The sequence below is a fragment of the Eleutherodactylus coqui genome, chromosome 11 (genome assembly GCF_035609145.1).
Source record: "Eleutherodactylus coqui strain aEleCoq1 chromosome 11, aEleCoq1.hap1, whole genome shotgun sequence".
Taxonomy (NCBI): Eukaryota; Metazoa; Chordata; class Amphibia; order Anura; family Eleutherodactylidae; genus Eleutherodactylus; species Eleutherodactylus coqui.
Window position 1 is genome coordinate 121,509,476 of NC_089847.1, and position 26,648 is coordinate 121,536,123.

The 26,648-nt window shown below is 46.3% G+C and overlaps 1 protein-coding gene across 2 annotated transcripts in view; it reads left to right on the forward strand.

The window, feature by feature from the left end:
- The first annotated feature begins 217 nt into the window (after nucleotides 1–217).
- Nucleotides 218–26,648, forward strand: part of LOC136582413 (tumor necrosis factor receptor superfamily member 10B-like) — a 36,178-nt gene continuing 9,747 nt past the window's right edge. The window contains exons 1-9 of one of the 2 annotated variants that reach the window (XM_066583447.1): nucleotides 218–442; nucleotides 13,761–13,878; nucleotides 15,294–15,425; nucleotides 17,747–17,858; nucleotides 18,151–18,272; nucleotides 19,399–19,446; nucleotides 22,973–23,014; nucleotides 24,384–24,458; nucleotides 25,988–26,016. In XM_066583447.1, coding sequence (XP_066439544.1) covers nucleotides 395–442; nucleotides 13,761–13,878; nucleotides 15,294–15,425; nucleotides 17,747–17,858; nucleotides 18,151–18,272; nucleotides 19,399–19,446; nucleotides 22,973–23,014; nucleotides 24,384–24,458; nucleotides 25,988–26,016 — 726 coding nt within the window. In that variant the 5' untranslated portion in view covers nucleotides 218–394. The remainder of the gene's footprint in view (nucleotides 443–13,760; nucleotides 13,879–15,293; nucleotides 15,426–17,746; nucleotides 17,859–18,150; nucleotides 18,273–19,398; nucleotides 19,447–22,972; nucleotides 23,015–24,383; nucleotides 24,459–25,987; nucleotides 26,017–26,648) is intronic. The other variant, XM_066583448.1, reaches the window with a different exon arrangement.

Sequence of the window (26,648 nt, forward strand, 5' to 3'; positions counted from 1 at the left end):
TTAAAGCGCAACGCCCGTATACAGGCAGCCGAAAGTTTCTGAAGAGTATAGCTTTAAATCTTAGAAACCCCTTTCTTTGTGGAATGTCAGTGTCAGCAGCCTCGTGCACAGCTCTGTATTACAGGCAGGGGGTGTGTATAGGGCGTAGACTGTGTTCACGTCCTAATCTTCTGATCGAGATCCCTCCCCTATCACATGAGCTGACTGTAACAGGCAGGCAGCGCGCTGCAAAGTTTACATTAGTCTTCACACTTGCAGGAGATACATTGACACGAGTCTCAGATCCGGATAAACAATGTGCTAGCGATCAGCGGTGGGATACGTCTCGCGCTCGGAGTTCTACGAAGTCGATTATCTCATTTAACTAACTTTTCGAACTTTAAAACTTTTTACCATGTTACGTCCTTTGCCCGTGCTGCTGCTGCTGCCTGTGATACTGGTGGTAAGTGCCATGTTTACCCATATTATGCAATTGGCGCGATAGGGGGAGATGTGCAAAGCAATTTACATTGGTGCAAAATGTTGGAAATGTCGCAAAAAACCTTGGGAGCTGCGTGCGGTAAGAGGAGGTGATTCATCGGCTGCTAACACGTATCGCTGCTCTAGCTAAAGTTTAAGCCCGGCGACTTATTTGGAATAATGCGAGAATGAAGAGCGTGAATTTAGCGAATTATTAGGACAATGTAAAGAATATATCTCCATATTTTTCTTGTTTGGTGATCATTTGATGACATTGTGCGCCTAATACGATGTCATTCACTATGTGGCGACTATAAAGATGCAGTCGTATAACAAAACCCCATAGAAGAGAGATAACGGCAAGATCGTCTGCAGCTTGTGGCGACGGAGCGGCTTCTGCGGCTTCACCTCTTGTCTCCACCTATCCCTCGGGCTGCAGAATAGGAGGATTTTCCCTAATTATATCTATATTAGTAACAATTAGCACTAGTGTTATCGGCTACATTGTTGCAACTATCATTTTATGAATGCAAATCCTCCCCTTATTAACGCTCTCCGCTGCAGGTTTCCGCATACAGCCTGCGGCCTCTTTCACACGGGGACCTATGCGTGCAGAAATCACGCACGTAAAAAACATGTGGCTGTTAGTATCAATGGTATTACTTCATCTGAACGTTCCCATAAGACGCCATTGGTTCTAATAGCCGCATGATTTTCACGCGTGTGATTTTTGCGCACGTGCGTCCCCGTGTGAAAGAGGCCTTACTTGGCTATGGGACTCCCGGAAGAAGTTACACGGCCGTGAAGAGTTGGGGCCGACATACAGGTGGTAGTAAGCCAGCTCTGTATATAGAGGCGATCAGGTTTAGGAATATATGGCTGCTTGCTTCCTAACCAGGTTGTTGCCCAGCTATATGCTGTACTGCTACTGTATATATGCATGGACATGCCGTGGGCTGTGCCCGTATGACAGCAGCCATGTCTTGTAATCCTGGAAAAACCCTTACGGACTCTGCCCTTTTTTTTTCCATTTTCGTTTTTTCCTCCCCTCCCCCTTCCCTCTTATCATAACTCTTTTAACCATCGCCGTAGTTGCCTGTAGGCTTGTTTTTTTTTCAGGACGAGTTGTATTTTTTAATGTTACTATATAATGTATTGAAAAACTTGTAAAAAATTCTTTATTCTGTGGGTCAGTACGATTACTACCATACCAAAGTTATTTAGTTTTTGTTTTTGTTTTTGCTGTACTACTTGTTTTTTTCAAAGATATTTAATTTTTTACAATTATTTTCTGGTGCCATCTTCTGGCCGCCATTATTTTTTTATTCTTCCGTCGACATAGTTGTGCCGGGGCTCATTTTTTTGCGGGACGTTGCGTATTTTCTAATTTTGGAATATATACAACTTTTTGATCGCTTTTTATTACATTTTGTCTTAGAGACGGGGTGACCAAAAAAACACAATTCTGGCGTTCTTTTTTTTCCTTTCTGACAACGTTCACTGTGTGGAGTAAATAATGGGTTACTTTGATAGAGCGGACGTTTGTGGTCGCTGTGATACCAAATATGTATTTTTGTCTTATAAATTAGATTCTTTGATTAGAAATATGGCAAAAGCCCTTTTTTTAAACTTTTATTACCTTTTTATTTATTTATTTTTTAAATTAGTAAAACTTTTTAAAACAAATATTTACCTTTTTTTTTTTTTTTTTTTTTAGCTCCCAAAGGGGACAAGAACTCACGATGCTTTGATTGTTCCTGCAGTATAATGTAATGCCACACTGCGATCTGCCAGGCATTCTATCAAGGCCCTTGCTGCCATAACAACTGCAAGGCAACCAGCGGGCCATATAGGAACCCCGAACATCGATCGGGGTATTTAAATGCCGCTGTCAGAATTGACAGCAGCATTTGAAGGGTAATGGCTGCAATCAGCGGTGCCGCTCCTCTGAGCTGTTGCAGGCAGGTGTCGGCACTCACATTGTATGGTGCGAGGTCGACCCGCGGTTGTGATTTCAATGGGAAACCTCGCATCGTGTTCGCATGCACACCGTACGGCGTGCAATGTGTTTTACTGTCCTATTGAAAACAATGGCGCCGCGTTCCGAGGGAAAACCTCGCTCGTGTATATAAGATTCATATTTGTGCCGGTTCTGTGCCTCTCACAACGCACCAAAACGCGTGCGAGATTCATGGCCGCGCAAAACCAGCCTTAGGTCGGATTCACAAGAGTGAAAGCAACATTTACGCTGTGCAGAATGGATGCTACGTATCTGCGTGCGCAACTGCGTTTTTAACTGCTTCTTGGAAGCACAAATCGTGCGCAAAAAGCAATTAGTTCAGGATATGCTCTTTCCCTGCGCAAATTTCCAAGAAAATAGAGCGCGCTGCGTATTTTTTGCATGACCAAAATGTGCACGCAAAATACGCACATGTGAACGAACGCACATTTTTTGCCTCAGCGGCGCAGGTACCGGGTGTCATGGCGTGATATAGATGTAATATCCCGGTTGTCTTGTGTGTGATGCAGTCGTTTGGCTCGGCTCCCAATATGGCCGACAGCCAAGAATAGTTAATTGTGGTTAATCGTTAACAAGCAGGGCGGCGGCGTATCAGTGAATGATTACATTATATAGAAGTGATTATATCGCTGCGGTCACAGGTCGGTGCCATATATACTCAGAGAAGGCTCCGGAATACACTGCGGGGAGGGAGGAGACTCCATGTGCCCCGCTGATATCCCGCTGATATCCCGCTGTAGAATACATAAGCGTCATTTACTTGATGTGTTGAAATTGCGTAAAAAAAAAGGCCAGCAGGTTCGGTTGTATTTAGACGGGCGGTTTTATCGCACACGTTTGTGCGTTGTAAGACCCGTAGAACAGAAGCAGAGCCGATCGCCTGCAGTAACGGGTCTGTTTACATGTGTGATTGTTCCCTCGGGGTAACCTGCAGATTTGGGTGTGGACGTTACTGCAGTTTGCGGCCTCGTCCGTCCGTGTGAAGGGTCCCTTACAGTGAATGGTACACTTCAGGATGGGGGTTTGATGCAGAATCGGCGCAGATTCCAGGTAGATTCCGGAACATTCTGCCATAGTGAATTCACAGGAACCTCTTTAGGGCTTACTCACACGGAGGATCTTTTTTCTGGACAGTCGTAGAAAAGTATATAAAGCTCCCCTGGAGCGGTAAAGAAGCTTCAGGAAAGGCAGAATACAGAATGAGTCACAGGAAACACGGCCGGCGCCGCACGCTCCTGAAGGCTGACTAAAAGAAAATGTGTTTGCTACCCACATCAACCAATTACAGCGCAGCTTTCATTTTACCTCAGCAGTATAGCAACGAATCACAGCGTAGCTTTTATTTTACCTCAGTAGTATAGCACCCAATCACAGCACAGCTTTTATTTTACCTCAGCAGTATAGCACCCAATCACAGCACAGCTTTTATTTTACCTCAGCAGTATAGCAACCAATCACAGCACAGCTTTTATTTTACCTCAGCAGTATAGCACCCAATCACAGCGTAGCTTTCATTTTACCTCAGCAGTATAGCAACCACAGTGCAGCTTTAATTTTTCCTCAGCAGCATAACGCCAATCGCGGCGCAGCTTTCGTTTTACCTCAGCAGTATGAAGAAATGGTAACCAATCCTGCTGAGGTAAAATGAAAGCAGAATTGTCATTGGTTGCTATACTGCTGAGGTAAAAGGAAAGCTGTGTTGTGATTCGCTGTTATTTCCTATACGGCTGAGGTAAAATGAAAGCTGCGCTGTGATTGGTTGCTATACTGCTGAGGTAAAATGAAAGCTGCGCTGTGATTCGCTGTTATTTCTTATACTGCTGAGGTAAAATGAAAGCTGCGCTGTGATTGGTTGCTATGGGCAACTAAGACAGAGTTTCTGTAAACTTTCATAACATTGTGCCGCCTGTCTGCTTTGACGAAGCAAAGCCAGTTCTCATGCCTCTAGCACTGGGTGTGCTGCAGACCTTTATTTGGGGGCCACCAGGAAGCCTCAGTATGCTGGAGGCATGTGACACGCACCGTATACCAGGGGGCATACGGCACACACAGTGCTGGAGGCATGTGACACACACCGTATACCAGGGGGCATACGGCACACACTGATACCTGGGTTTGTGGCAGGCACTTGGAGCGGTGGTGCATGTGATACATGACATTTACTCTGAGGCATGTGCCAGGACTGAGGAGGTAGCTGACGCTGATGAGGGCATCCGGCGGGCACCATATGTGGGGCTGAACCTGTACATGAGGGTTCATGGCTGGCAGCTCACTGCTTATAGCACTGAGCGGCCCCTTTATTGTTATTTCAGTGTGAATCCACATTAGGTGGGGAAATCCAGCGATCGGAGTGATTCCACCGAGGCCGGGTCATCGGTGCTAGACTAGCCGGGGCCGGGGTGTCACTGCCAGCCGCGAGGGGTTCTCTTGTGCAGCGGTGGGGAGAGTATACAGAGAATGGGGGTATCAAGGAAAAACATCCCGTGAACGGGCATCCTGTGGATAGAAACAACTCATCACCATAAGGGGTCAGAGAGGATGTCAGGAATCCTTATGACCAACAGGCTGCACATATTCTGTTCTCTTCCGCTATCTCTGACCCCTCACAAGAGACGAATCAGATAACAAAGGACTGAAGATGCACCCAGCTCCAGCCAGATGAGACACCAGGACTGACTAGGTGCACAACACCCATGTGTGCCCGAGAGTCTTGGTCACAACCCTCATTGGACAGCATATGGATACAAGGCTGGGTGCTGTTCTCATAGCACTACTACTACCTGGGGCCACATGGAGAGCAGTCCTACCACTGGGGGCCACATTGGGAGCACTACTACTGGGGGCCACATGGGTACAGTACTACTACTGAGGGCCACATGGGGAGCAGTCCTACTACTGGGGGCCACATTGGGAGCACTACTACTGGGGGCCACATGGGTACACTACTACTACTGGTGGGCTACATGAGGAGCACTACTACTACTGGAGACCATATGGGGAGCACTACTACTACTACTGGGGGCCACGTGGGGACACTACTACTACTACTGGGGGCCATATGGGGAGCACTACTACTACTACTGGGGGCCATATGGGGAGCACTACTACTACTACTGGGGACCATATGGGGAGCACTACTACTACTACTGGGGGCCATATGGGGAGCACTACTACTACTACTGAGGTCCACATGGGGAGCACTACTACTACTGGGGGCCACATGGGGACACTACTACTACTGAGGGCCACATGGGGACACTACTACTACTGAGGGCCACATGGGGAGCACTATTACTGCAAAGAGGAGGGGGCACCAAAATGAATCTTTGCCCCAGATGCAGGGTAAGCTGGCTACTTCTGTCATGGTATCCGGCTGTCAAAAGTACTGGAACTGTGACAGGCCCCATTAATCTTAGGGACCGCATTTGTGGCTCTGTTAAAAATGGAAGCCGTGACATTAGTGTGAACCGAGTGTGAAAAGCCCTCTTCCTTCCTTGTGTTCTATAACAAAGCATGGCAGTGATTCATATTTTGCTACGACATATCCGTCACGGAGCATGGCTCCTCTCCCTCATCCAGGAGACCTACCATAGATTTAGGGCCAATTCACATGGGGGTTGGGTAAATACACTGTGTATCAAAGTGACCGAAAATCCCTATTGCCCGTGTGCTTCTGCTGTTCTTGTGGGTTTTAGGCAATATGTGCAGCGTTTATTACGCACCCATAGAGCACAATCACACATAATACGCGGTAAAATAGAATATGCTATGTTCTTTACACACTTATTATACGCAGGTCTGAATGGATCAGTGAAAATCTATGTACTTACATTGACTCCATTCACCACGTATTATACGGGCTCATATTGCGCAGTAGGAGACTGCCGGATTGGACTACACAAAATTAGTGTATCTGTTACCATGGTGACACAGGGGAGAAGATTTATGAAACTGTCTTAAAGAAAAACTGTCAGTTGCCGATAGCAACCAATCACAACCCAGCTTTCATTTAACCAAAGCGGAATACAAAATGAAAGCCACGCTGTGATTGGTCGCTATGGGCAGCTAAGACCGTTTTCCTTTTAGACAGTTTCGTAGATCTCTCATCTGGTCTACATTGGAGGTGCGAAAACAAAACAATAGAAAACTTTTAATTATTGAAACAGTATCTAGTTGGTGTTGGGTTGGCACGTGATGTTACACTGGCGTGTGTAACGTTGTACTCTGACAAGCTTGCAGTAAAGTTCACCGGCCATTGCCCGTTCCCAATGACTGAGTTATCAAGTTTCCACTGTGTGTGTGGACTCTCCTCATTTAGCCTCCAGGTACAAGCTATGTGAGAAGTAACTCACATAGCGTATACAGTTATCCGCTGTCCCAGCATTGCCTGGAGAGGCCTAGCGGTACTTTGGCCGAGGTTGCGTGCGTCCCCCCGGGGAGGTGTCTGGTAGAGCCACCGTGACAAGTGCCAACTCTACCCGCCAGCTCCTCAGTGTGGGCCCCGTGTCTAGGTGGCCGATGGGACGCTGCATAATCAAAACTGCCCGAAGAATGACGTGATGGTTTGTCATACTGAGTCCGATAACTTATCTGCTCACTTATCTGCTCACCTATCTGCTCACCTTTTCCAGTAACTCATTAAACAAGGATATCTCTCAGCTCCAAGTATTACAAGGAAATACAATCTCTTTTGCACTTGCGGCCGGTATAAACAGGAACAGCTCGTTATCGGGATGAGGCCTCGAGCGGCCATGATGACTAAGCTGTTATTTTTCTATTTAAAGAGGCAGAACTTGTTTTATTATTCCATCTATAAAGCGTTTTTTGTGGAACAAGTTGTGATTTTTAACGGCCCCATCCTGGATACATATGATGTCTTTATCTTTTTTGTGGCGGAGGGAGGACGGTAGTCATTTTGCCATGTTTTTAGGGGTTCACCATATTTTTCCACTATCCACTATGCAGTATACACTACATGATGGTTGTTCTAGGCATACAATATGCAGGGGTCATTGTGCAGGGAGGGGGAGGAGGTAGTCACAGCTTATACCTATTGTGAAGGGTGGATCCTGTGTTATCTACATATATGTCACCTCTCAGTGTAATCCTGCCTGTGATGTTAGTGAAGGCGCTTTTACACTGAGGGATTTATCGTTTACATGGCAGAGCGAGTGATGACAACGTTGTCTTGAGCAGCCTCTTTATGCAGGGTGATAAGTCATTCGCTCGCAAAGCGTTCAGTATTTTACATCCACTTTAGCAGTGAATGAGAATGACTAAAATATCAGTATGTAAACTGAACGATTAATGAATGAGCCATCAATGATTGCATGAAACGAACAAAAATTAAACAAATTATCGTTTGATCGTTGGTCGTGTTTACGATCCAGCAATGTATTTTTTTAATGATAATCATTTTGTGTAAAAGCACCCAGACTGCTGCCGATATTTCTCTACAGAATATCTGATTAGTTCTCTGGGAACACCTCTGAGCCAGAAACTTGAATGAAAGGGAGCAAATGAAGTATGAGGCTTTCTAAATGCAGTAGAAGGAAAACGCAATGCAAATAACAGACAGGCACATCATTTTTTTTTCTGCAGGGACTTATTCCGTGCTCAGACAGCCATAACTCGCTGCATGCCACACAGAAACTACCCAATGACCTCAATGACATTGTGTACTTGTGTGCTGCCAATCGCCATATACTATCTTGGCATGTATGCATGTGTGTGTAATATACACCAAGATAGAACATGCTGTGATTTTTCTTGCACACGTATTTTGCTCAATTCGTGTTAGTGGCAACATGGCAGCCTATGGGAGATTGGTACAGCGTACTAGATTCACAAATCCCATACGTGTAGTACGCTGGGACGATACACTCATGTGAGCCTGGCCTTGGAAAAATGTGTGCACATTGATTTTCATGTACAAAGGTTTCTATTGCCTTAATTAATGGGCTACTTTGGTGATTTTTTTTTAAATTCACTCGTCACGTACCTATCCCCCAGTATATACACGTGGGCTAGTGTTACCTTGGTTAGTTCTTCCCTTCTGTCTGAGACTCTTTCTCCTCGGATGGTCATATAATCTCAGTTCTGACCAGCTCAGATCTACTTGGGGTTATGCCGTTCAAAACTAGTCAATTGCTCAGTCTGTGTGATGCTGTTGCATGAATCCTATAACAGAAACTGCTTAGAGGGGGACACAGACACTCCTATCACAGTTACTGACGATGATCACACAGCTATAATAGAGGAGATCACAGCTCATCCTGCTGACTGTATACTTATAGCCTGTAGCATATACATGTGAATATTGAAGGTAATGAAAACTAAACAGCAGGCACAACTTGTATAGCCTGTGGCTAATGCAGTGCTGATGCATCATGGGATTGGAAGAGAAAGCAAAAACTCTCATCAAGCTGGTGCCTGATAAGCAGAAAAGCTGAACTGCATGGAAGTGGCTGCAATCTACAGAGGAGATCTACAGGGTATAAGGGGCAATCAGGGGTAAGGGGTGCAGCGGAGGCCCTTTAATTTTTTAGTGGCACTTTGTGATATTTTAGAAATAGAAAAAATAACGTTAAATATTTTCCCTGATTTAACAAAAATGTAACAAACACTGAAATGCAAGAAATCTTTCCGTAAGTAATTGAATAAACCCGCTCTAGTTTACAAGCGCTCGTACATTCCCAAAGTGAAGTAATTGCTGGTGATTAGCTGGGGCTCGTGGCCTAATCATGAACTGGTTTATCCGCCTCCCCACATATTTACAGAATGACTCATGCATTCACGGACTCAACAAATATGAATGAATCTATTGTGTCCTGGCGGGCACCTTATGCATTCTAAATGCCAGTGCTATGCCATGAGATAGGGCACAGTTTTCCTAGTGTCTTTCTTCTACGCTCAGTGTCACCCACTATTGAGTAATTCACGTAGTGCATCCTGCAGAGAGGAAGGGCGCTTTTAGATGGAACGATTATCGTAAAAAAAAAAATGTTCAAATGAGCAAAAGTGACTGACCGGTCTAATTGCAAGCCAACAACTGAACGACGAACAAGAACTGCTCGCTTTATGTTTGTCGTTCATTTTCTGCAGGCATAAAAACCATAGGTGGCTCATTCACTTATTGATTGGTTCAAACAGCGATCGTTCAGTCCCTCTCATTCTCGTTTGAATGACCCAATGATGTATCTGCCTGTCTAAACAGGCTGTATGAGAGCGACCGAGTTAGCGATGACGTCACTCGCTCGTACAAACGAGAGCTGTCTCATCTAAAAGGACCCTAAGGGCTCCTGCACCCTGGCGAGAGTGATATCGGGATGTGATGGACGCCCCGATATCGCTCTCGCAAACCCACTTGAAGCTCTGGATGCAAGGTGTTTCCGCAGGGAAACAGTCTCCCATCCCTGTAGGGCTGAAGGAATCTCCTGCTGTGGCTGTTACAGCCACGGCAGGAGATAGTGATCTTCTCCCATGCATTTCAATGGGGCCGGCGGCAGCAGCTCCAGTCCCATTGAAATCAATGGTAGATGCTCGCAATACTATAAGCTCTACCACGAAAATAATCAATAACTGTAGAAAAAAAAACTAAAAAAGAAGAATACACCACCTGGGAAGTGCTGTCCTCTCTGGTGCATCTTCTTGCAGGTCCGCGGCACTCTTCTTCTGCTTCTCTTCTAGCCGGGGATTGAAAATCCCCACCTCCTGTAGTGCTGCCTCTGATTGGCTGAATGCTGTGACCAATCAGAGGCAGCGATCAGCTGTCATTCAATGCTGAGCGCTGGCTCTGATTAGTCAAAGCGCTCAGCCAATCAGAGGCAGCACTTTCAGGAATCGGGGATTTTTCAATACCCAGTCAGAAGAGAAGCTGAAGAAGAGTCCCGGAGACCTGCTAGAAGACGCACGGGAGATGACAGCGCTTCTAAGGTAATGTATTTTTTTGATTATTTTCCGGGAAGGGGGCTTATATTTCAAGCTCCCCCCCCCCCCCCCCCCCCCACTGAAAATCCTTGTCGCAGAGAGTCCCCTGCCACTGCTATGACAAGAGTGGCAGAGGATCGCAATCCTCACCTGTTGATTTCAGTGGGGCTGGCGCTGCTGCCACTGGCCCCATTGTGAACAATGGGCGGGTTTGTAAAAAGAATGGACATGCCACGTTTTTTTTAATGCTGCATCACGAGTGTTAACCCTTTGCAGTCCAATTTTGCATTCAGGGTTTCCTAGGGGGCTTTCTCTTTCTGCCATTACGCAATGGCTCCATCTGCTGGCTAGAGCCAGTACTGCAGTATGGGACATGCTGGAGAGGCCCCTGACAACAGAGCGGACAGTAATATGCAGTAAGAATACCCTGCTGGACGTCTTCCGACATCTGAGCTGTACAGGCTTCAATCAGAATGTCTTCAGACGTCAGACAGTGGATTGGAAAGGGTTAAAACATCGCAAATGTGGATGGAGCCATTGGCTTCATGATTTTGCGAATTCTCGCAGCCTCGCAGCGCTGGGAAATCATGCAATTCCCTCGCCAGCGTGAAGCCGCCCTAAAGGGTAAAGGAAGGTGTCAACCCCGATTTGGTGGCTGTTTCACATCTCATCCAGCCTGACAACTTTACATTAAGATCTCCACTCTAGCACAATTACATGATTCAATAATACGGTTCGGACAGAAGTCCTTTTACGCTTCGCTACATTCATGTGACATAACATTTCTAAATGTCAAGCTGAAGTGTAGTCTTGGCTTCACTCTTACAAGTTTGTGCCCCCCGGTTATGTAGTAAGAATCTGACTTTGTATACAAAAGTCTGCTGACGTGAGCTTAACCTTCACTTAACCCCCTCCTTCCCCCTCCAGGGCAGATGTTCTAGAAGTGAGCTGTCATAGTGGGCGTGGGAGCAACCATACAGCAAAGTGAAGTGGTTACACTGTGACGTCCCACTGCAATGTCAGTGCCGCTGCGGTGAAAGCTGTGCAGGTGGAGAAAACCGCAGTCACTGGGCTCGCTTTCACAACACAGACTTTCTAGAAGTGGAAAAAACAATCTGCTTGTAGTTGTATATGTCACGTAGCTGCATGAGGAGGTACGAAGCTGTTATGCAACAGCCGAGCACCCGCTCCCCCTGGCACGGAAGACCCATGCCAGGCTTCTGATGCAGCTGCCATAAAAAGGTGATTGCATCAGAATAAAGACCATTAATGGCCAATTAAAGTCCATTAATTGGCGGTCATTAAGGTGTTACATAAAATCAACTGGGTCTGACAATGGGGGCATGATCCATCTTTCGTTTTAAAGTCCTTCTAGATCCCATCTCCACTATCCTCCTTATGATGGAAACTCAATGTAACATTTAACCATGTAAGGAAGACTTGCCTGCCATGTTTCAAATTATGTATTTACCTACAAGTGTATATCAACCATGATATGCGGCAGATGATTAGCTTCGAAGGTATGTGATTCTGTGGGTTCCGAGGGTCACAGAAAATGCATTGCGCTCGTGGTACACTCACGATTTCGAAAATATAACTGCTGTTGAGCTGGGGCCTTTGAATGACCCATAATTCCAGGAATTCATTTTTTCTTCGTCCAATCTCAGTGGAGGGAAATCGCAGCCAGTAAGTCTGGAGGATGCGTATTGGAGATACAGGGAGACAACAGGAGCTCCTGCAAATGGCTAATTTTGCTTTCACTACAACAGAGGGCTTCCTTGCTGGTCCCAAGAGCAGCAAATAGGATCGAAGGCCCCTGTCGTACGGTGTGAAAGGCAGTTGATTTGAATATTGATGAGCTCTGCTTGGTAGGAAATACACATAGATGCCTGCCTAGATCCACTCAACGTTTCCCAGACCAGAAAGGGGGCAGATACCAGGAGAGAATAGCTGACATACAAAGATGGGTGACTATCTACCAGTATCATTTCATCACAGGGATCCCCAGCAGATCAGCTGATCTGGCACCTGTTGTCAGCGCCACAACACACGAGTACGAAGCAGAAGCTGCTGCTCCGACCCGTGTAGTGGCCGATGCTTGTAACTGCAGGTGCAGCTCCCATTGATTTTAATGAGACTCCAGCCTGCAGTTACAAGCGCCGGCCACTAAACAGGGATTTAATAGTATTCCCCTGCAGAACCCCTTTCCTGTGGATAAAAATGGCAATATTTTAAACCATGACCCTTTGAATTATCTTTTTAAGAAGGTCATACAGGTCAAACTACAGATGACATAGCGCCATTTTATGTAATGCACATTACTGCACTTTACTCCTACATGTAACCCCTGGGCAGACAGCAGATGATGAAAGAATGTAACCAGTTTGTGGTTAATCAGCGAATACACTGAGAATCCTACCTTTCAGCCAAGAATGATCGCGTGTGGCGGAGTGAATGGGATTGTACCGGGATGTAGTAATACTCTGCGGCCAAACACATTTACCCCGGGAAATTCCATCCTCACCGTTACGTGACATCTTCGGGCGAGCTGTCGCCAATTTACTTCTGTGCTATCCAAGCACAGAGCACAGATAACCAAAAATCCCCCGAATGGAAAAAAAAGTGTCAAGGTTGCCAAGTTGAATTGTTGAGGTCTGCAGGAAGTTGTACGCATTACTATGAAAATAAATCCTTGGCTACCGATCTCTTCCTCTAGTAAAACCGCACTTGTTATGGGGAAAACAGGAATTTATGTCAATTCTTTCCATTTAAATGATGACATTGTTGGGAAGGGCTTATTACTTGGACATTCAGTAGGAGGGACATCATCTTCTAGTCAAAATCAATGGCGTTTCCATGCTAGTCCATTGGTTGGGATTGCTACTTTTCACGGACACAGAATAAGTTAAAGTCCATGAACACAGTTCTTTATAACGAGGCATCACTAACAGACCTAACAGTCTCATCCAATGTGTAACCCTTAACCCTTTCCAATCCAATTTGTATCCTGGTTTTCCTAGGGGGCTTACTCTTTTTCTGCCGTTATACAACGGCGCTATATGCTGGCTAAAGCCAGTACTGCATGAGGTGACACGTTGGATAGGCTCCAACAGCAGAGAGGCTGGTAATATACAGTAAGAGAACCCCGACAGACGTCTTCCAACATCGGAGCTGTACAGCCTTAAATCATAATGTCTTCAGAGGTCAGACAGTGGATTGGAAAGGGTTAAAGAGCACACCACAAGGCATGCTATAGTGCCTGCACTGATGGAAAGTTTTCACAGGAAGCACAGTGGTTACATGTCAGCCTTACTACCAGAAATCTGTACTTTATGTTCCTCTTTTCTCTCAGGTTTCATCTGAGTTACCAGGAAAGCTCCATATTAGTCATAATCGGACTGAACGGGACAAGGAGTGCTATGAAGATGAGTACAGGCACAGGGATAAATGCTGCAGAACCTGCCTGGCAGGTAAGATTCTTCTAACTGTGCAGGCTAATGAAGTGGGAATCGCATGGGACTGAAGCCCTGCCCACCCACTGTTGCCAGGAGCGCAATATTATCTGCAAAATCTGCAGCCATTGACCTATTTAAGCCTTCGGAATCTGCAATTTCTTTTAGTCTCGTTTCCACGAGCCATGTTTTTTCTTGCTCCCCCCCCCCCATAGCTGTACAAAGGTTTGTTTTTTGTGGGACAAGTTATATCTTTCAGTGGTACCAATTTTGGGGTACCTATAATGCGATTAAAAATTGAATACGCAGGAAATCCTTATAGCCAAATCTGCACCTAAATGGTTCTATTAATTCTATTAATCCCTACAACAGACAGGGTTTAATAGGCAGGAATCCAAAATGTACTGCAATACTGGAGTATTGCAGTATATTGTATAAGCCACCAAACAATCACCAGTTCAAGTCCCCTATGGGGACTAAAAAAAAGTAATAAGCTGAATAAAGATTTTTTTTGAATTACCACCAAAAATAATTAATTATTGCGATTAAAACCTCACAGCTTTTCCCATTTTTAACATATTGGGTGTCACCATGCTCATAACAGGCTTATCTATTAAAACACATTTATGCCGCCCAGTGAACAAAGAAAATAAAATGCCAGAATTGCACTTATGTTTTCGGTCACTTTGTCTCCAGGAATATTTTTTTTTTAATGAAAAGTGATTAAAAAGTCGTATACGCCCCAAAGCGATAGCAATAGAAATTACAGGTTGTGCTGCAAAAAAAAACAACCTTTTTACAACCCCACTAATGGAAATAAAAATAATTATGGTGGTCCCACAAAAATATCCTCATGCAGCTATGTTGTCAGAAAAAATTAAAAGTTATGAATTTTAGGAAATGGGGAGGAAAAAACAAAAATCAAAAACTAAAATGGTTTTCCTCAAGGTGTTGTTAACCCTTTCCAATCCAATTTTAAATTCAGGGTTTCCTAGAAGGCTTTCTCTTTTTGCTGTTATACAACGGTGCAATCTGCTGGCTAAAGCCAGTGTGTGTGTGCGCCAAAGAGGCTGCAACAGTGGTGGGGCTGGCAGTAGACGGTAAGAATACCCTGTCGGACGTCTTCTGACATTGGAGCTGTACAAGCTTCAATCAGAATGTAGGAAGACGTCAGACAGTGGATTGGATGGGGTTAATAAAGGTCATGGAAAGGTAAACCACCTCAAGCCCTTCTGTCCTATAGGGCCCCTCTTCTATGTACACTGTAAGCTAAAAACCAAGTGAGCGATTCTCACTCTCTTGCCTTGTCAGGTCCTGTGGTTACATGGGACAACTGTCCACTGTAATCACTCTTTTGAGCGATCACTCTGGCAACTACGTGTATAAGCACCCTAATTGGATCCGCAATCGTTGACTATAATCTCTCTTCCCAGGAACCCGCGTGTCTGCGCACTGCACTGAGAACCACGCCCGTGGCGTCTGTGAAGCCTGCACTCCAGGAGAATCTTACATTGCAGGTCCAAGTGGAATGGAAGAGTGCTTACCTTGCCTCGTCTGTAAAGATGGTAATGTACATCTAGTGCCAGACATATAACCTTTTGTAGTCTGAGCATTTCAACCTGATGACTACTTGGTGCTATAAGTGGAGGGACAACCAGGTCAAAGGATCTGTTGTCTTTGGATTGTAAAGCATTACATGGGGATCATTGAAGTCAATGGGCTGTTCGTGTAGTCATGGATGAGTGCAGCACTTTGTAGGGGCTCCCTATCCCTAACAGAGGAGCCCAAGTGACCAACCTCCAATCATCAATACTAATAATAAATACTTCCCAGCATTCCTTGTTTTTAATCCTGAAAAAGGCTGACTTGCAAACGTATAGAGTAGAGCCATAAGTTGTGTTGAAGGCAGCGGTCTGTCTGACATACAGGGATATTGAAGATCGTATTTCATACACTTTGCACATAGAGTAATTAGTAAGTCCATGATTAAACCTAGATCATCAATAGAAAGTTTTGAAGCCAGGGAGAGATGGGAAGAGCAACTTTGAAGCACAGATAGTTTATAGCCATGACCTCTCCAAGAAAAACAGCAGAGAAAAGGTGCTGCCAGACCAAAGCTAAGGTGAAAGAGGTCTGAATGAACTAGGCCAATGGCGCGACCTGTAGGTAGATGGTGACTCAAAGTGGGATTAAAGCCGATGATATAGTTTTTTTAACATACATTATTCAGAACCAGCAGGTGGAACACGTTTCAAGATATGCAAACCTCTTCATCAGACAGCAGGATTACTCATATATTAGTATAAAAAAATTCCTCAGGGTCCAACATGTATAAGTGTTATCACTACTGATGGCCAGCGGTAAAGCATGGGTGGCCGAGGGCAGGAGAAATCTTTCTGCCACCCATGCCTAACTGCTAGCCACCAATGGTCAGGACTCTTACACATATCGGACTACAAATAACACATTACACCTGAATAAAGTATATTTTTTGAAAAAAGGAAACCTATACCATCGGCTTTTACTTTACTTTGAATCACCATCTACCTACGGGTTGTGCCCGAGTCTAGTTCATTCTGGGCTCAACTCTTTTACCTCATCGGCAGTGGTGGCAGGTGGCAGATCCCCACCGCTCAACTACTAATGACCTATCCAAAGGATAAGTCATCAATAGCGTAATCATGGAAAATCCCTTTTAAGTAAATTTGTCATGTCCGTGCAGGCAAAAACCACAAAGCCCAGCACGGACGTCAGCAGACAGGACTAAAACCGAATAAATGCAGATAAGATGAATACAAACCTGGAAATACTTTCCTTAAATGACATTGGTGGGTTCCTGCAAAAAAACAGGGCAATCATCCTGATAAGGACGGCCCAATATCTTATACATACTGGACCTAGTCTATCCCTGGGTGACAATAAGGGATAACCAGACACAAGGACAAGTCAGACAGGGAACACTGCCACACCAAACACGAGACAGACTTGGGCATCTACACACTTATAGACAGAAGAAAATCAGGCATCCACACACCTACAGACGGAGGGAATTCAGGTGTCCACATACCTATAGATGGACAAGAAAAGGCCCTAGCGTCCACCTACCAACGGAGGAAGGGGAATGTATAAGACAGGGCTTGGGCGTCCGCCCATCAAGGGGTGGAGAGGAGAAATAAACACGGACTGGGCATCCGTCTACCGATCAAACAGGTGAATCAGATATACGGACAAAGTAATTCAGCATAGCATGCGCATATCTACATGACAGACAAACAGGAACCGGACAGAGTGAGCTCTGGCAGAGCAGCATGCACATCTCAGGAGACATGGGCAAAATGTCTAGCACTGTTTCTGATTGGTTGTCTGAGAGGTGGTTCCCCTGGTCGACGAATCAGAATATTCACTGTCTCAGGCTTCTTTTTTGCAAGCTAAACATTCCCAGATCCTTTAACTGTTCCTCATAGGACATGATTTGCAGACGGCTCACCATCTTGGTAGCTCTTCTCTGAACTTGCTCCAGTTTGTCTATATCTTTTTTAAAGTGGGGTGCCCAGAACTGGACACAGTATTCCAGATGAGGTCTGACTAAGGAAGAGTAGAGGGGGATAATTACCTCACGTTATCTAGACTCTATGCTTCTGTTAATACATCCCAGAATTGTGTTTGCCTTTTTGGCTGCTGCATCACACTGGTGACTCATGTTCAGTCTATGATCTATTAGTATACCCAAGTCTTTTTCACATGTGCTGCTGCTTAGCCCAATTCCTCCCATTCTGTATGTGCTTTTTTCATTTTTCTTGCCCAGATGTAGGACTTTGCATTTCTCCTTGTTAAATACCATTCTGTTAGTCGCCGCTGACTTCTTTATTCCCTTTCTATGTTGCAGATAAAGTCATGGTACAAGAATGTACCCCGAAAACCGATCGAATATGTGAATGCAAACCTGGGTATTATTGTATTCCTGAGGAACCTTGTGAAATCTGTAGCCGGTGTTCAAGGTACAGTGTTATGGAAAATGTATACAACCATTAGAGATATGATGCGTTATTGCAGCAATAGTCAACCATTACACGGCACCCACTGAAACAGGGGTAATGCATAGACACTTGTCAAAGTCAGAGCCACTCCATCTAACACTCCTTCGTGCATTATACGTGTATATAGAATGAACATACACCATATGGGGGTGGCACCAATAGAAGGTACCAAACAGGGATCATCTCTCTATCATATACACACTGTACCTTGGTCTGTCTGTCCTGAGAAACATAAAGTGTGTATCTCCTAAAGGTGCGGGAAAGGTCTACGCATTAAGGAGCAATGTACCCCGACTTCAAACACAGTTTGTGAAGACCTCTCTGCACCACCAGAACCTACCTCAACCAAAGCCACTGTGAAGGAGGAGCACACTGGTACTGTCTACAGTTTATCTTCTACCTCTTATATCATTCTGGGGTGAAATGTACTGATGCTTCCCCATCCCAAAGCTTGGAATCTATGACACAATGTTTTATCTGATAGGGCATTCCTATAATGAATGATTCTAAGCAAAGGATTCCCATTGACAAGGGTCTCTTGGATTAGTCAAAAAATGATAATACTGGCCTCCTAAGTCTTTTTCGGTTAATGAGGTTCTCCAGGATTTTTACTATTGATGACTGATCCTGAGGATAGGTCCCGGGCTTGCTGCCATTCTGGACAGTGCTGGAAGTAGATAGCACTGTCAAAATTGCAGTGGCCCAATTCGGTACTACAGACACAGCTCCCATTGAATTCAATGGAAGCTTTGCCAGCAGTACCAAACCGGGCCACTGCAATATGCACAGTGCTATCTGCTTCCAGCACTGGCCACACAAATCAGCTGATCGGCTGGGATCCCAAGTGGACCCCTGCCAATCAACTATTTATGACCTATCCTGAGGATAGGTAATCAATAGTAAAAGTTACTGGAGAAACCCTCTAAAGGGGTTGTCCCATGAAAAAAAGTTATTCCCTGTCCACAGGATAGAGAATAACTGGCTAATCGCTGGCGGTCCGATCTCTGTGACCGCCACCAATCCTAAGATCAGGGGTCAGGGCTTCATGTGGTGAAGAAAGTAGCGTCTGTGTGCACACTGCCATTCTAGTCATTTTAATGGGACAGATGGGGGACACTCAAATATCTCTGACGGTCCCACTGAAATAAATGGAGCAGCGGTGCACATGTGTGACTCTCGCTGTCTTCATTGCAGGGCAATCCAAGCCGCTTCTTCGTAACGTAGGGGTCTAACCGCTGGGATAAACTTGTTTTTGTAAGACACCCCCTTTAAGGAGATGGGCACTATACTATCTAAGGTGGTCATATATCTACAGCACAAACTAAATGGCATAGTAATAAAAAGATGGACCGTTTGCTTAATGAATCTCATTACGGCCCTTATGTACCTGCGATGCCCATATCTCACATTAATACCCTCAAGTCTCTCCCAGATCCGCCTCACATTAGTACCTCTGTGTGTCTTCATTTCTGCATGTAATCAGAATCTTTACCATTTTTAGTGCCGGTGACGGCCGAATCATTCAGTGATGTCACTGGACCCAAAGCGGGTAAGTGAAGAGAGAAGACCCCTAATCATAAACTCTTTGGGACTGGAAGTGGTACAGATTATGGTCCTGCAGAATGTGTTGGTGTTCTGGAAGTAGGGGTATCCATAGCATTGTCTCCATTCACATCCAGAGCTGCAGGTCGCCCTTGGAATTAGGCAACAAAATAAATAAGAATAACAGAGTGAGCATTAAAGGGGATGTCCAGACGCGCAGGGGGAAATGTTTTTATAATAATAATGCTTTCCTTTCACTAAGCATTATAAGGCTCAGCACACAGGGGCTTAGCTAGAATGTCTGTTTCTTACTTTGTAATATGATGAGGAAAGCGGCTTTCAAAGATGGCGCCGTTGTGCTGCCTTCCCACAATGCCCTGCACCTTGTCTGTGAGCGCGCTCCCAATGACAGGAGAACAAAAAAGCAGTCTCTCCTGGCCCCGCCCACCTCCATTGACCTCACCGGCAGTGTCCTGGCCTCGTCCACCTCCATTGACCTCACCGGCAGTGTCCTGGCCTCGTCCACCTCCATTGACCTCACCGGCAGTGTCCTGGCCCCGCCCACCTCCATTGACCTCACCGGCAGAGTCCTGGCCCCGTCCACCTCCATTGACCTCACCGGCAGAGTCCTGGCCCCGTCCACCTCCATTGACCTCACCGGCAGTGTCCTGGCCTCGTCCACCTCCATTGACCTCACCGGCAGTGTCCTGGCCCCGTCCACCTCCATTGACCTCACCGGCAGAGTCCTGGCCCCGTCCACCTCCATTGACCTCACCGGCAGAGTCCTGGCCCCGTCCACCTCCATTGACCTCACCGGCAGAGTCCTGGCCCCGTCCACCTCCATTGACCTCACCGGCAGAGTCCTGGCCCCGTCCACCTCCATTGACCTCACCGGCAGAGTCCTGGCCCCGTCCACCTCCATTGACCTCACCGGCAGAGTCCTGGCCCCGTCCACCTCCATTGACCTCACCGGCAGAGTCCTGGCCCCGTCCACCTCCATTGACCTCACCGGCAGTGTCCTGGCCCCGTCCACCTCCATTGACCTCACCGGCAGTGTCCTGGCCCCGTCCACCTCCATTGACCTCACCGGCAGTGTCCTGGCCCCGTCCACCTCCATTGACCTCACCGGCAGTGTCCTGGCCCCGTCCACCTCCATTGACCTCACCGGCAGTGTCCTGGCCCCGTCCACCTCCATTGACCTCACCGGCAGTGTCCTGGCCCCGTCCACCTCCATTGACCTCACCGGCAGTGTCCTGGCCCCGCCCACCTCCATTGACCTCACCGGCAGTGTCCTGGCCCCGCCCACCTCCATTGACCTCACCGGCAGTGTCCTGGCCCCGTCCACCTCCACTGAACTCCTCAGCCGTCTCCTCTGGCCCCGCCCATTGCAATGAATGGGCAGCATTAGCAGCAGTAAAGAAAAAAAAAAGTTAAAACCACACATCCATCCATTCATATTTGCATCCATCATCAATCCATCTTTGCATCCAAAACTGCAACTGAACCGCACCCACAACCGCATTCCGAACCACAACCACACCCGAACCGCACCAAAACCGCACCCAAAAACGCACCCAAACCCACATCCAAAACCACCCCCAAACTGCACCTGAACCGCACCCAAAACCACACCCAAAAAAGCACCCAAACCTACATCCAAAACCACGCCAAAACTGCACCTGAACCGCACCCAAGCCACACCCAAAACCGCACCTAAAACACACCCAAAACCCACAGTTGCCCCAACAGTAATAGTGCCCCCCAGTAGTTGCCCTAGCAGTAATAATGACCTCCAATAGTTGCCCCAGTAGTAATAATGACCCCCAATAGTTGCCCCATGGTAATAGTGACCCCCTATAATTGCCTCAGCAGTAATAGTGACTCCCAATAGTTGCCCCAGCAGTAATAATGACCCCCAATAATTGCCCAAGCAGTAATATTGACCCCCAATAGTTGTCAGTGGTAATAGTGACCCCCAGTAATTGCCCCAGCGGTAACAGTGACCCCCCCCCAATAGTTGCCCTAGCTGTAATAGTGACCCCCAGTAATTGTCCAAGCGGTAATAGTGACCACTAATAGTTGCCCCAGCGGTAATAGTGACCCCCCCAATAGTTGCTCCAGCTGTAATAGTGACTCCCAATAGTTGTCCCAGCGGTAATAGTGACCCCCAATATTTGCCCTGGTGGTAATAGTGACCCCCAATAATTGCCACTGCGGTAATACTGACCCCCAATAGTTGCCTCAGCGGTAATACTGACCCCTAATAATTGCCCCAGTGGTAATAGTGACCGCCAATAGTTGCCCCGGCGGTACTAGTGACCCCCAATAATTGCCACTGCGGTACTAGTGACCCCCAATAGTTGCCCCAGCGGTAATACTGACCCCCAATAATTGCCCCAGCGGTAATAGTGACCCCCAATAGTTGTCCCGGCGGTAATAGTGACCCCCAATAGTTGTCCCGGTGGTAATAGTGACCCCCAATAGTTGCCCCGGCGGTAATAGTGACCCCCAATAATTGCCACTGCAGTAATAGTGACCCCCAATAGTTGCCCCAGTGGTAATAGTGACCCCCAATAGTTGCCCCAGTGGTAATAGTGACCCCCAATAGTTGTCCCGGCGGTAATAGTAACCCCCAATAGTTGTCCCGGCGGAAATAGTAACCACCAATAATTGCCACTGCGGTAATAGTAACCCCCAATAATTGCCACTGCGGTAATACTGACCCCCAATAATTGCCCCAGTGGTAATAGTGACCCCCAATAGTTGCCCCAGTATAAATAGTGACACCCACCAACCCCCGCCTGTCCCACTCGCGGCAAGTCAAGTCATACTGGGAGCGTCCCCCGTGGCAGGACTAGTTATGGTGACCCCCTCCACTCCCCCGTGGCAGCTAGCGGCACATAAACAGTGACATACATAATCTCCTCACCCCAAACTTACCCTTCAGCTGATTATGGTCGGCTGGTGGAAGCTGCTGTTCTTCTTCTTCAGTTCCGGACTGTCTGCGGCAACTGGTTGACAATGGTCAAGCCGTTACCATTTGGCGAGCGGACTGCGCATGCGCTCACACCAGACGCGCGTTCATGAGGACCCGACCAGACGACAAGCGCTACTGCGCCTGCACGACGAGAAGCAGCTAAGAGATGGCTGGATTTGTCGTATCCGAGGACAACGGACAGGTAAATATAGGGGTGGCACCCTATCAGGTAAGTATATATCTTCTGTATGGCTCATTTACAAAGCACACATTATATGACAAAGTGCTTTGTAATGGCCATACAGACGTGCACAGATACATTTGTCACGGCCGGACAACCCCTTTAACCTAGAGCAGTGGGCAGGGGCGTAACTATAGGGGATGCAGGGGATGTGGTGGCACCCGGGCCCAGGAGCCTTAGTGAAATATACACCACGTTTGCTATACTGGTTGCCCATACATATCCCCAATCACTGTCCCCAGGGATCATACAGAGAAGTGTGGGCTCATCCATGTACTTTCTGTTAGGCTCACTCTTGTACTCTTATCATTTTAGAGCCGACAGACCCACCGGATCGCCCATCGGTATCCAAAACTGGTGAGTGAAAAGGATCAAGTTTATAAGGTGTAAGTTTTGCATTGCAAGCTCTAAAGTCTGGAGTCTCCAGCCAGAGAAGGACGGGTAACTGGTGATTCGAAACGTAGCTTCAGGGAGGTCAGTGCCGTCACACTGTTTCAGTATCAAAATGGGATAGTTTTGCTAAGGTGCATTATGGGGATTGTTATTTGAGGAATCCCCTATATAGTAAGCAAACCTTTAACTCCAGACTGTTTCCACTGGGATGAGTTACAATACCGAGGGCATTCAAGTTCTAAGGTTTCCGACATTTTTTTTCTAAAAAGATTTTCTAAAACTACTTACCCCAGAAAGTATTGTCACTTCTTCACATGATCTCCCCCTTGCCGTACACCTTTTTCACAATGTCGACGCCATATCTTCATGGCCGCTCCAAACTCTTCTTTAGGGGTCTGTTTTGCCCACCGGGAAACCACTGATGCAAGAGACGACTGGAGATCGTGTGGCCACGGAGAGTGTCCTTCATGCAAGTCTCTTCCATTAACGGAATGAAGGCACCATTCGTGCCGTCATCACATGTCACGATCGCCTGACACATTGCCACATGTACAAGTTCGCGGTACACACTCTGAGGAAACTTATTGTACGTTCAGGTCTTCACGCAGGATGGTGCACAGATCCTATGGAAATGCCAGGTGGGCAGACAATCTCTTCCACAATCGTCGGTCCTCCATGAAAGCTTCCTCCACTTGCTCAATCATGTTGTTGGACCGGCTAGTGCGTGACCAAGGCTCCTTTGGTTCATTCTCACATGATGTTTGGCCTTCTTCTCACTCGCCTCTCAGGTGTCTTCTCACACCCCTTCTGGGTGCTCTCCTTGGGGAGAGACAATGCCCCCACCACCCCTGACCCACTCACCCCTTATGTCTCTCTACACACTTTTTGGGTGTTCTCCTTAAGGAGAAACGGCACCCCTCTTGACCCTGGAACCTAATTGACACCCATGTAAAGTACTGAAAATGCATCTAACTCCCGCTGTTGTCACATGGGTTCTGTATAGTGTATGATGCTGCCATCTGTCTCACTCATTCCCCAAGGATGCCAGCGTCTTCTAAAATGTGTCCCATGTTTCTATCTGCTCCTAGTCCGAGAAAAAAATGAGGAGACCTTAGAATTGAATGTACCTTGTAATTGGGAATATTATCTGTATATATGAAATAAGCATCAGGACATCTACCCTGATACTGGTAGCTTTCTCCTATTAGAATGGATATGTTACGAATCGGATTGTAAGCTCTGCTGCAACAGAAAATGATGCCAATCTATTATTTCTGTAGAACACGTATGTGGAATATAGAGGGGAAAAATCATTTTCTTTTCTATTTCGCAGATCCCGTGGTAGCAGCCATAGTGGTTCCACTCCTCCTAATCCTAATCGCTGTCCTTGTATGGCTTTATTGCAGAAGTAAGTTATGCAGCTTCCAAGAACAATGGGTCCGGCTGTTCCTCTTTACATACAGAACGCTTTAAGAGCATTGTTTTATGAAGTTCTGCATGGACCCAAGTGGCAAGGGCCAACTGTCATCACCTGGCCAGTGAGGCACTGGGGAAAAGGATTGAGAAGCTCTGAGAGAAGATGGAAAGCTTAGATTAGATAGAGAATATCTCTTCCGCATTGAAACGGACCAGCAGGGCAGACTTTTAAATCCACAGTTTGTCAATTTCTACTGCCAATTTTCTTAGCAGATTTCACTTCAGCCCTTTCAATGTAGAGGAGTGAAATCCACTGCAAAACCCAAAAGTTATATACTGAATGGCCACTTTATTAGAGACCCCCCCCCCCCCCCCCATCTAGTAGGGCGTTGGAACTCCTTTAGCCTTCAGAACCGCACCTATTTGATGTGGTGTAGATTCCCCTACGTGATGAAATGATTCTGCAGGAATATCGGCCCCTGCGGACCGGAAACTTCTTGTAGTTGCTGTAGATTAGATGGAGATGCTGACGTGTTCTGATCAGCTGACAGGAAGGGGTCAGCGATTCATGCTGCTTGTGGCAAATTCTGCCTCTCCCATCAGCATAGAAATCTGGATTCATCTGACGAGATGATATTCCTCCACTGCTCAGTGACACAATGTTTGAGCTCTTTTGCCCGCTGGAGTCTCATCTCTCTGTTTCTCTTAGACACAATGGTGCTGGAACTCATCGTCTGCTGTTATAGCCCATCTGTGCTAAGGAACAGCGAGTTACTTTTAGCAGCAGTGTTGTATTCAGCTGCTCAGCAGAACGATTCTTGGCATCCTACACTGACCCCTTTCGTCAATGACTTGTTAATGTCCACAGGATCCGATTTCGCTGGTCCCGGCTAGTCTAGCACCGATGACCCGGCCTCCTTGGAAATCAATCAGATCTGTGGATTTTTCCATCTAATATGGAATCACACTGAAACTGATCCACGGAAAGCTTGTCACCTGATTTTATGCTGCACTGTAGCTTTAATTTCCATGCAGGGAAGCTCCAATCGTGAAAGGGTTGATGTCTCTAATAAAGTGGCCATTTAGTATACATGTGAATTAGCTGCAGATCTGTGTGGATCCGCCCATAGAAGGGTAGATAAATACATACTGTACATATATAGGATTTAGGGCCATTCACATGGGAGCATTTGCCGTCTGTGTATTTCATGGACAGCACACGGTCCCACTATAGCCAATTGGGCTATGTACATAGGCCTCTTCTTCGTTTCATCACAGATCAGAATTGGTCATGCAGTGTCAACGGCCCACAGGTATCGGCCAGCAGATGCCCGTGTCCAGTGCAAGTTGTACCCAAGAATCTCAGGTGCAACTCGCATACGCTTCTGTGAATTGGCCCTTACCTTGGATTTTTCTGCCTCATGTGGCCCCAGAGATAAGAGGGGTTTATTATAGATTGATCCTATATGATGGTGTTTTTTGTATCTTGGCTCTTTATACTAATTTGTATTTGATTTCTAGGAAGAGATGGGAAAAAAGCCAAAACAGAGGTGAGCAGCTTTTATATTAAATTAACAGTATATAACACATTACAGTGCGTTATCACCTGAACGTATAGAACCTCCTTATAGAGGGTCGGCCACGGAAAATTGGCTCGGCATGACACTCCTACGAAAGTTGTCTGAAAGAAAGTCTTTCTTTGTTGTCCACAGCAACCAATCACAGCACAGCTTTCATTTTTTCTAAGCCATATAACAAATGAAAGCTGCGCTGTGATTGGTTGTTATGAGCAGCAGACAGATTTTCTTCTAGACAGCTTTCATATAAGCGTGGTGCCGCCCTACTTTTCCGTGGCCGACCCTGTAGTATCATCACCTGCACATGTATAGCGCCTCCTACAATATTATCGCCTACATTTCTAATATGGAAAGTATAAAGTAAGACATTTGCTGCATTTATTGCCCCCTTTTTATATAGCGCTGCCATGGCCTGCAGCCCCGTAACGGACGGTCACCATTCACATATGATATCCTGAATAGACGATTGATTGCTTTGTCCTAGAAATGTGTTTAAAGGGGTTTAAAATTATGGATGACCTATCCGCAGTAGAGGTCATCAATAGTTAAGCTGGAGACCTGATGCTCTGGATCCACGGCGATCACCTGATCACTCAGTGGGCCGG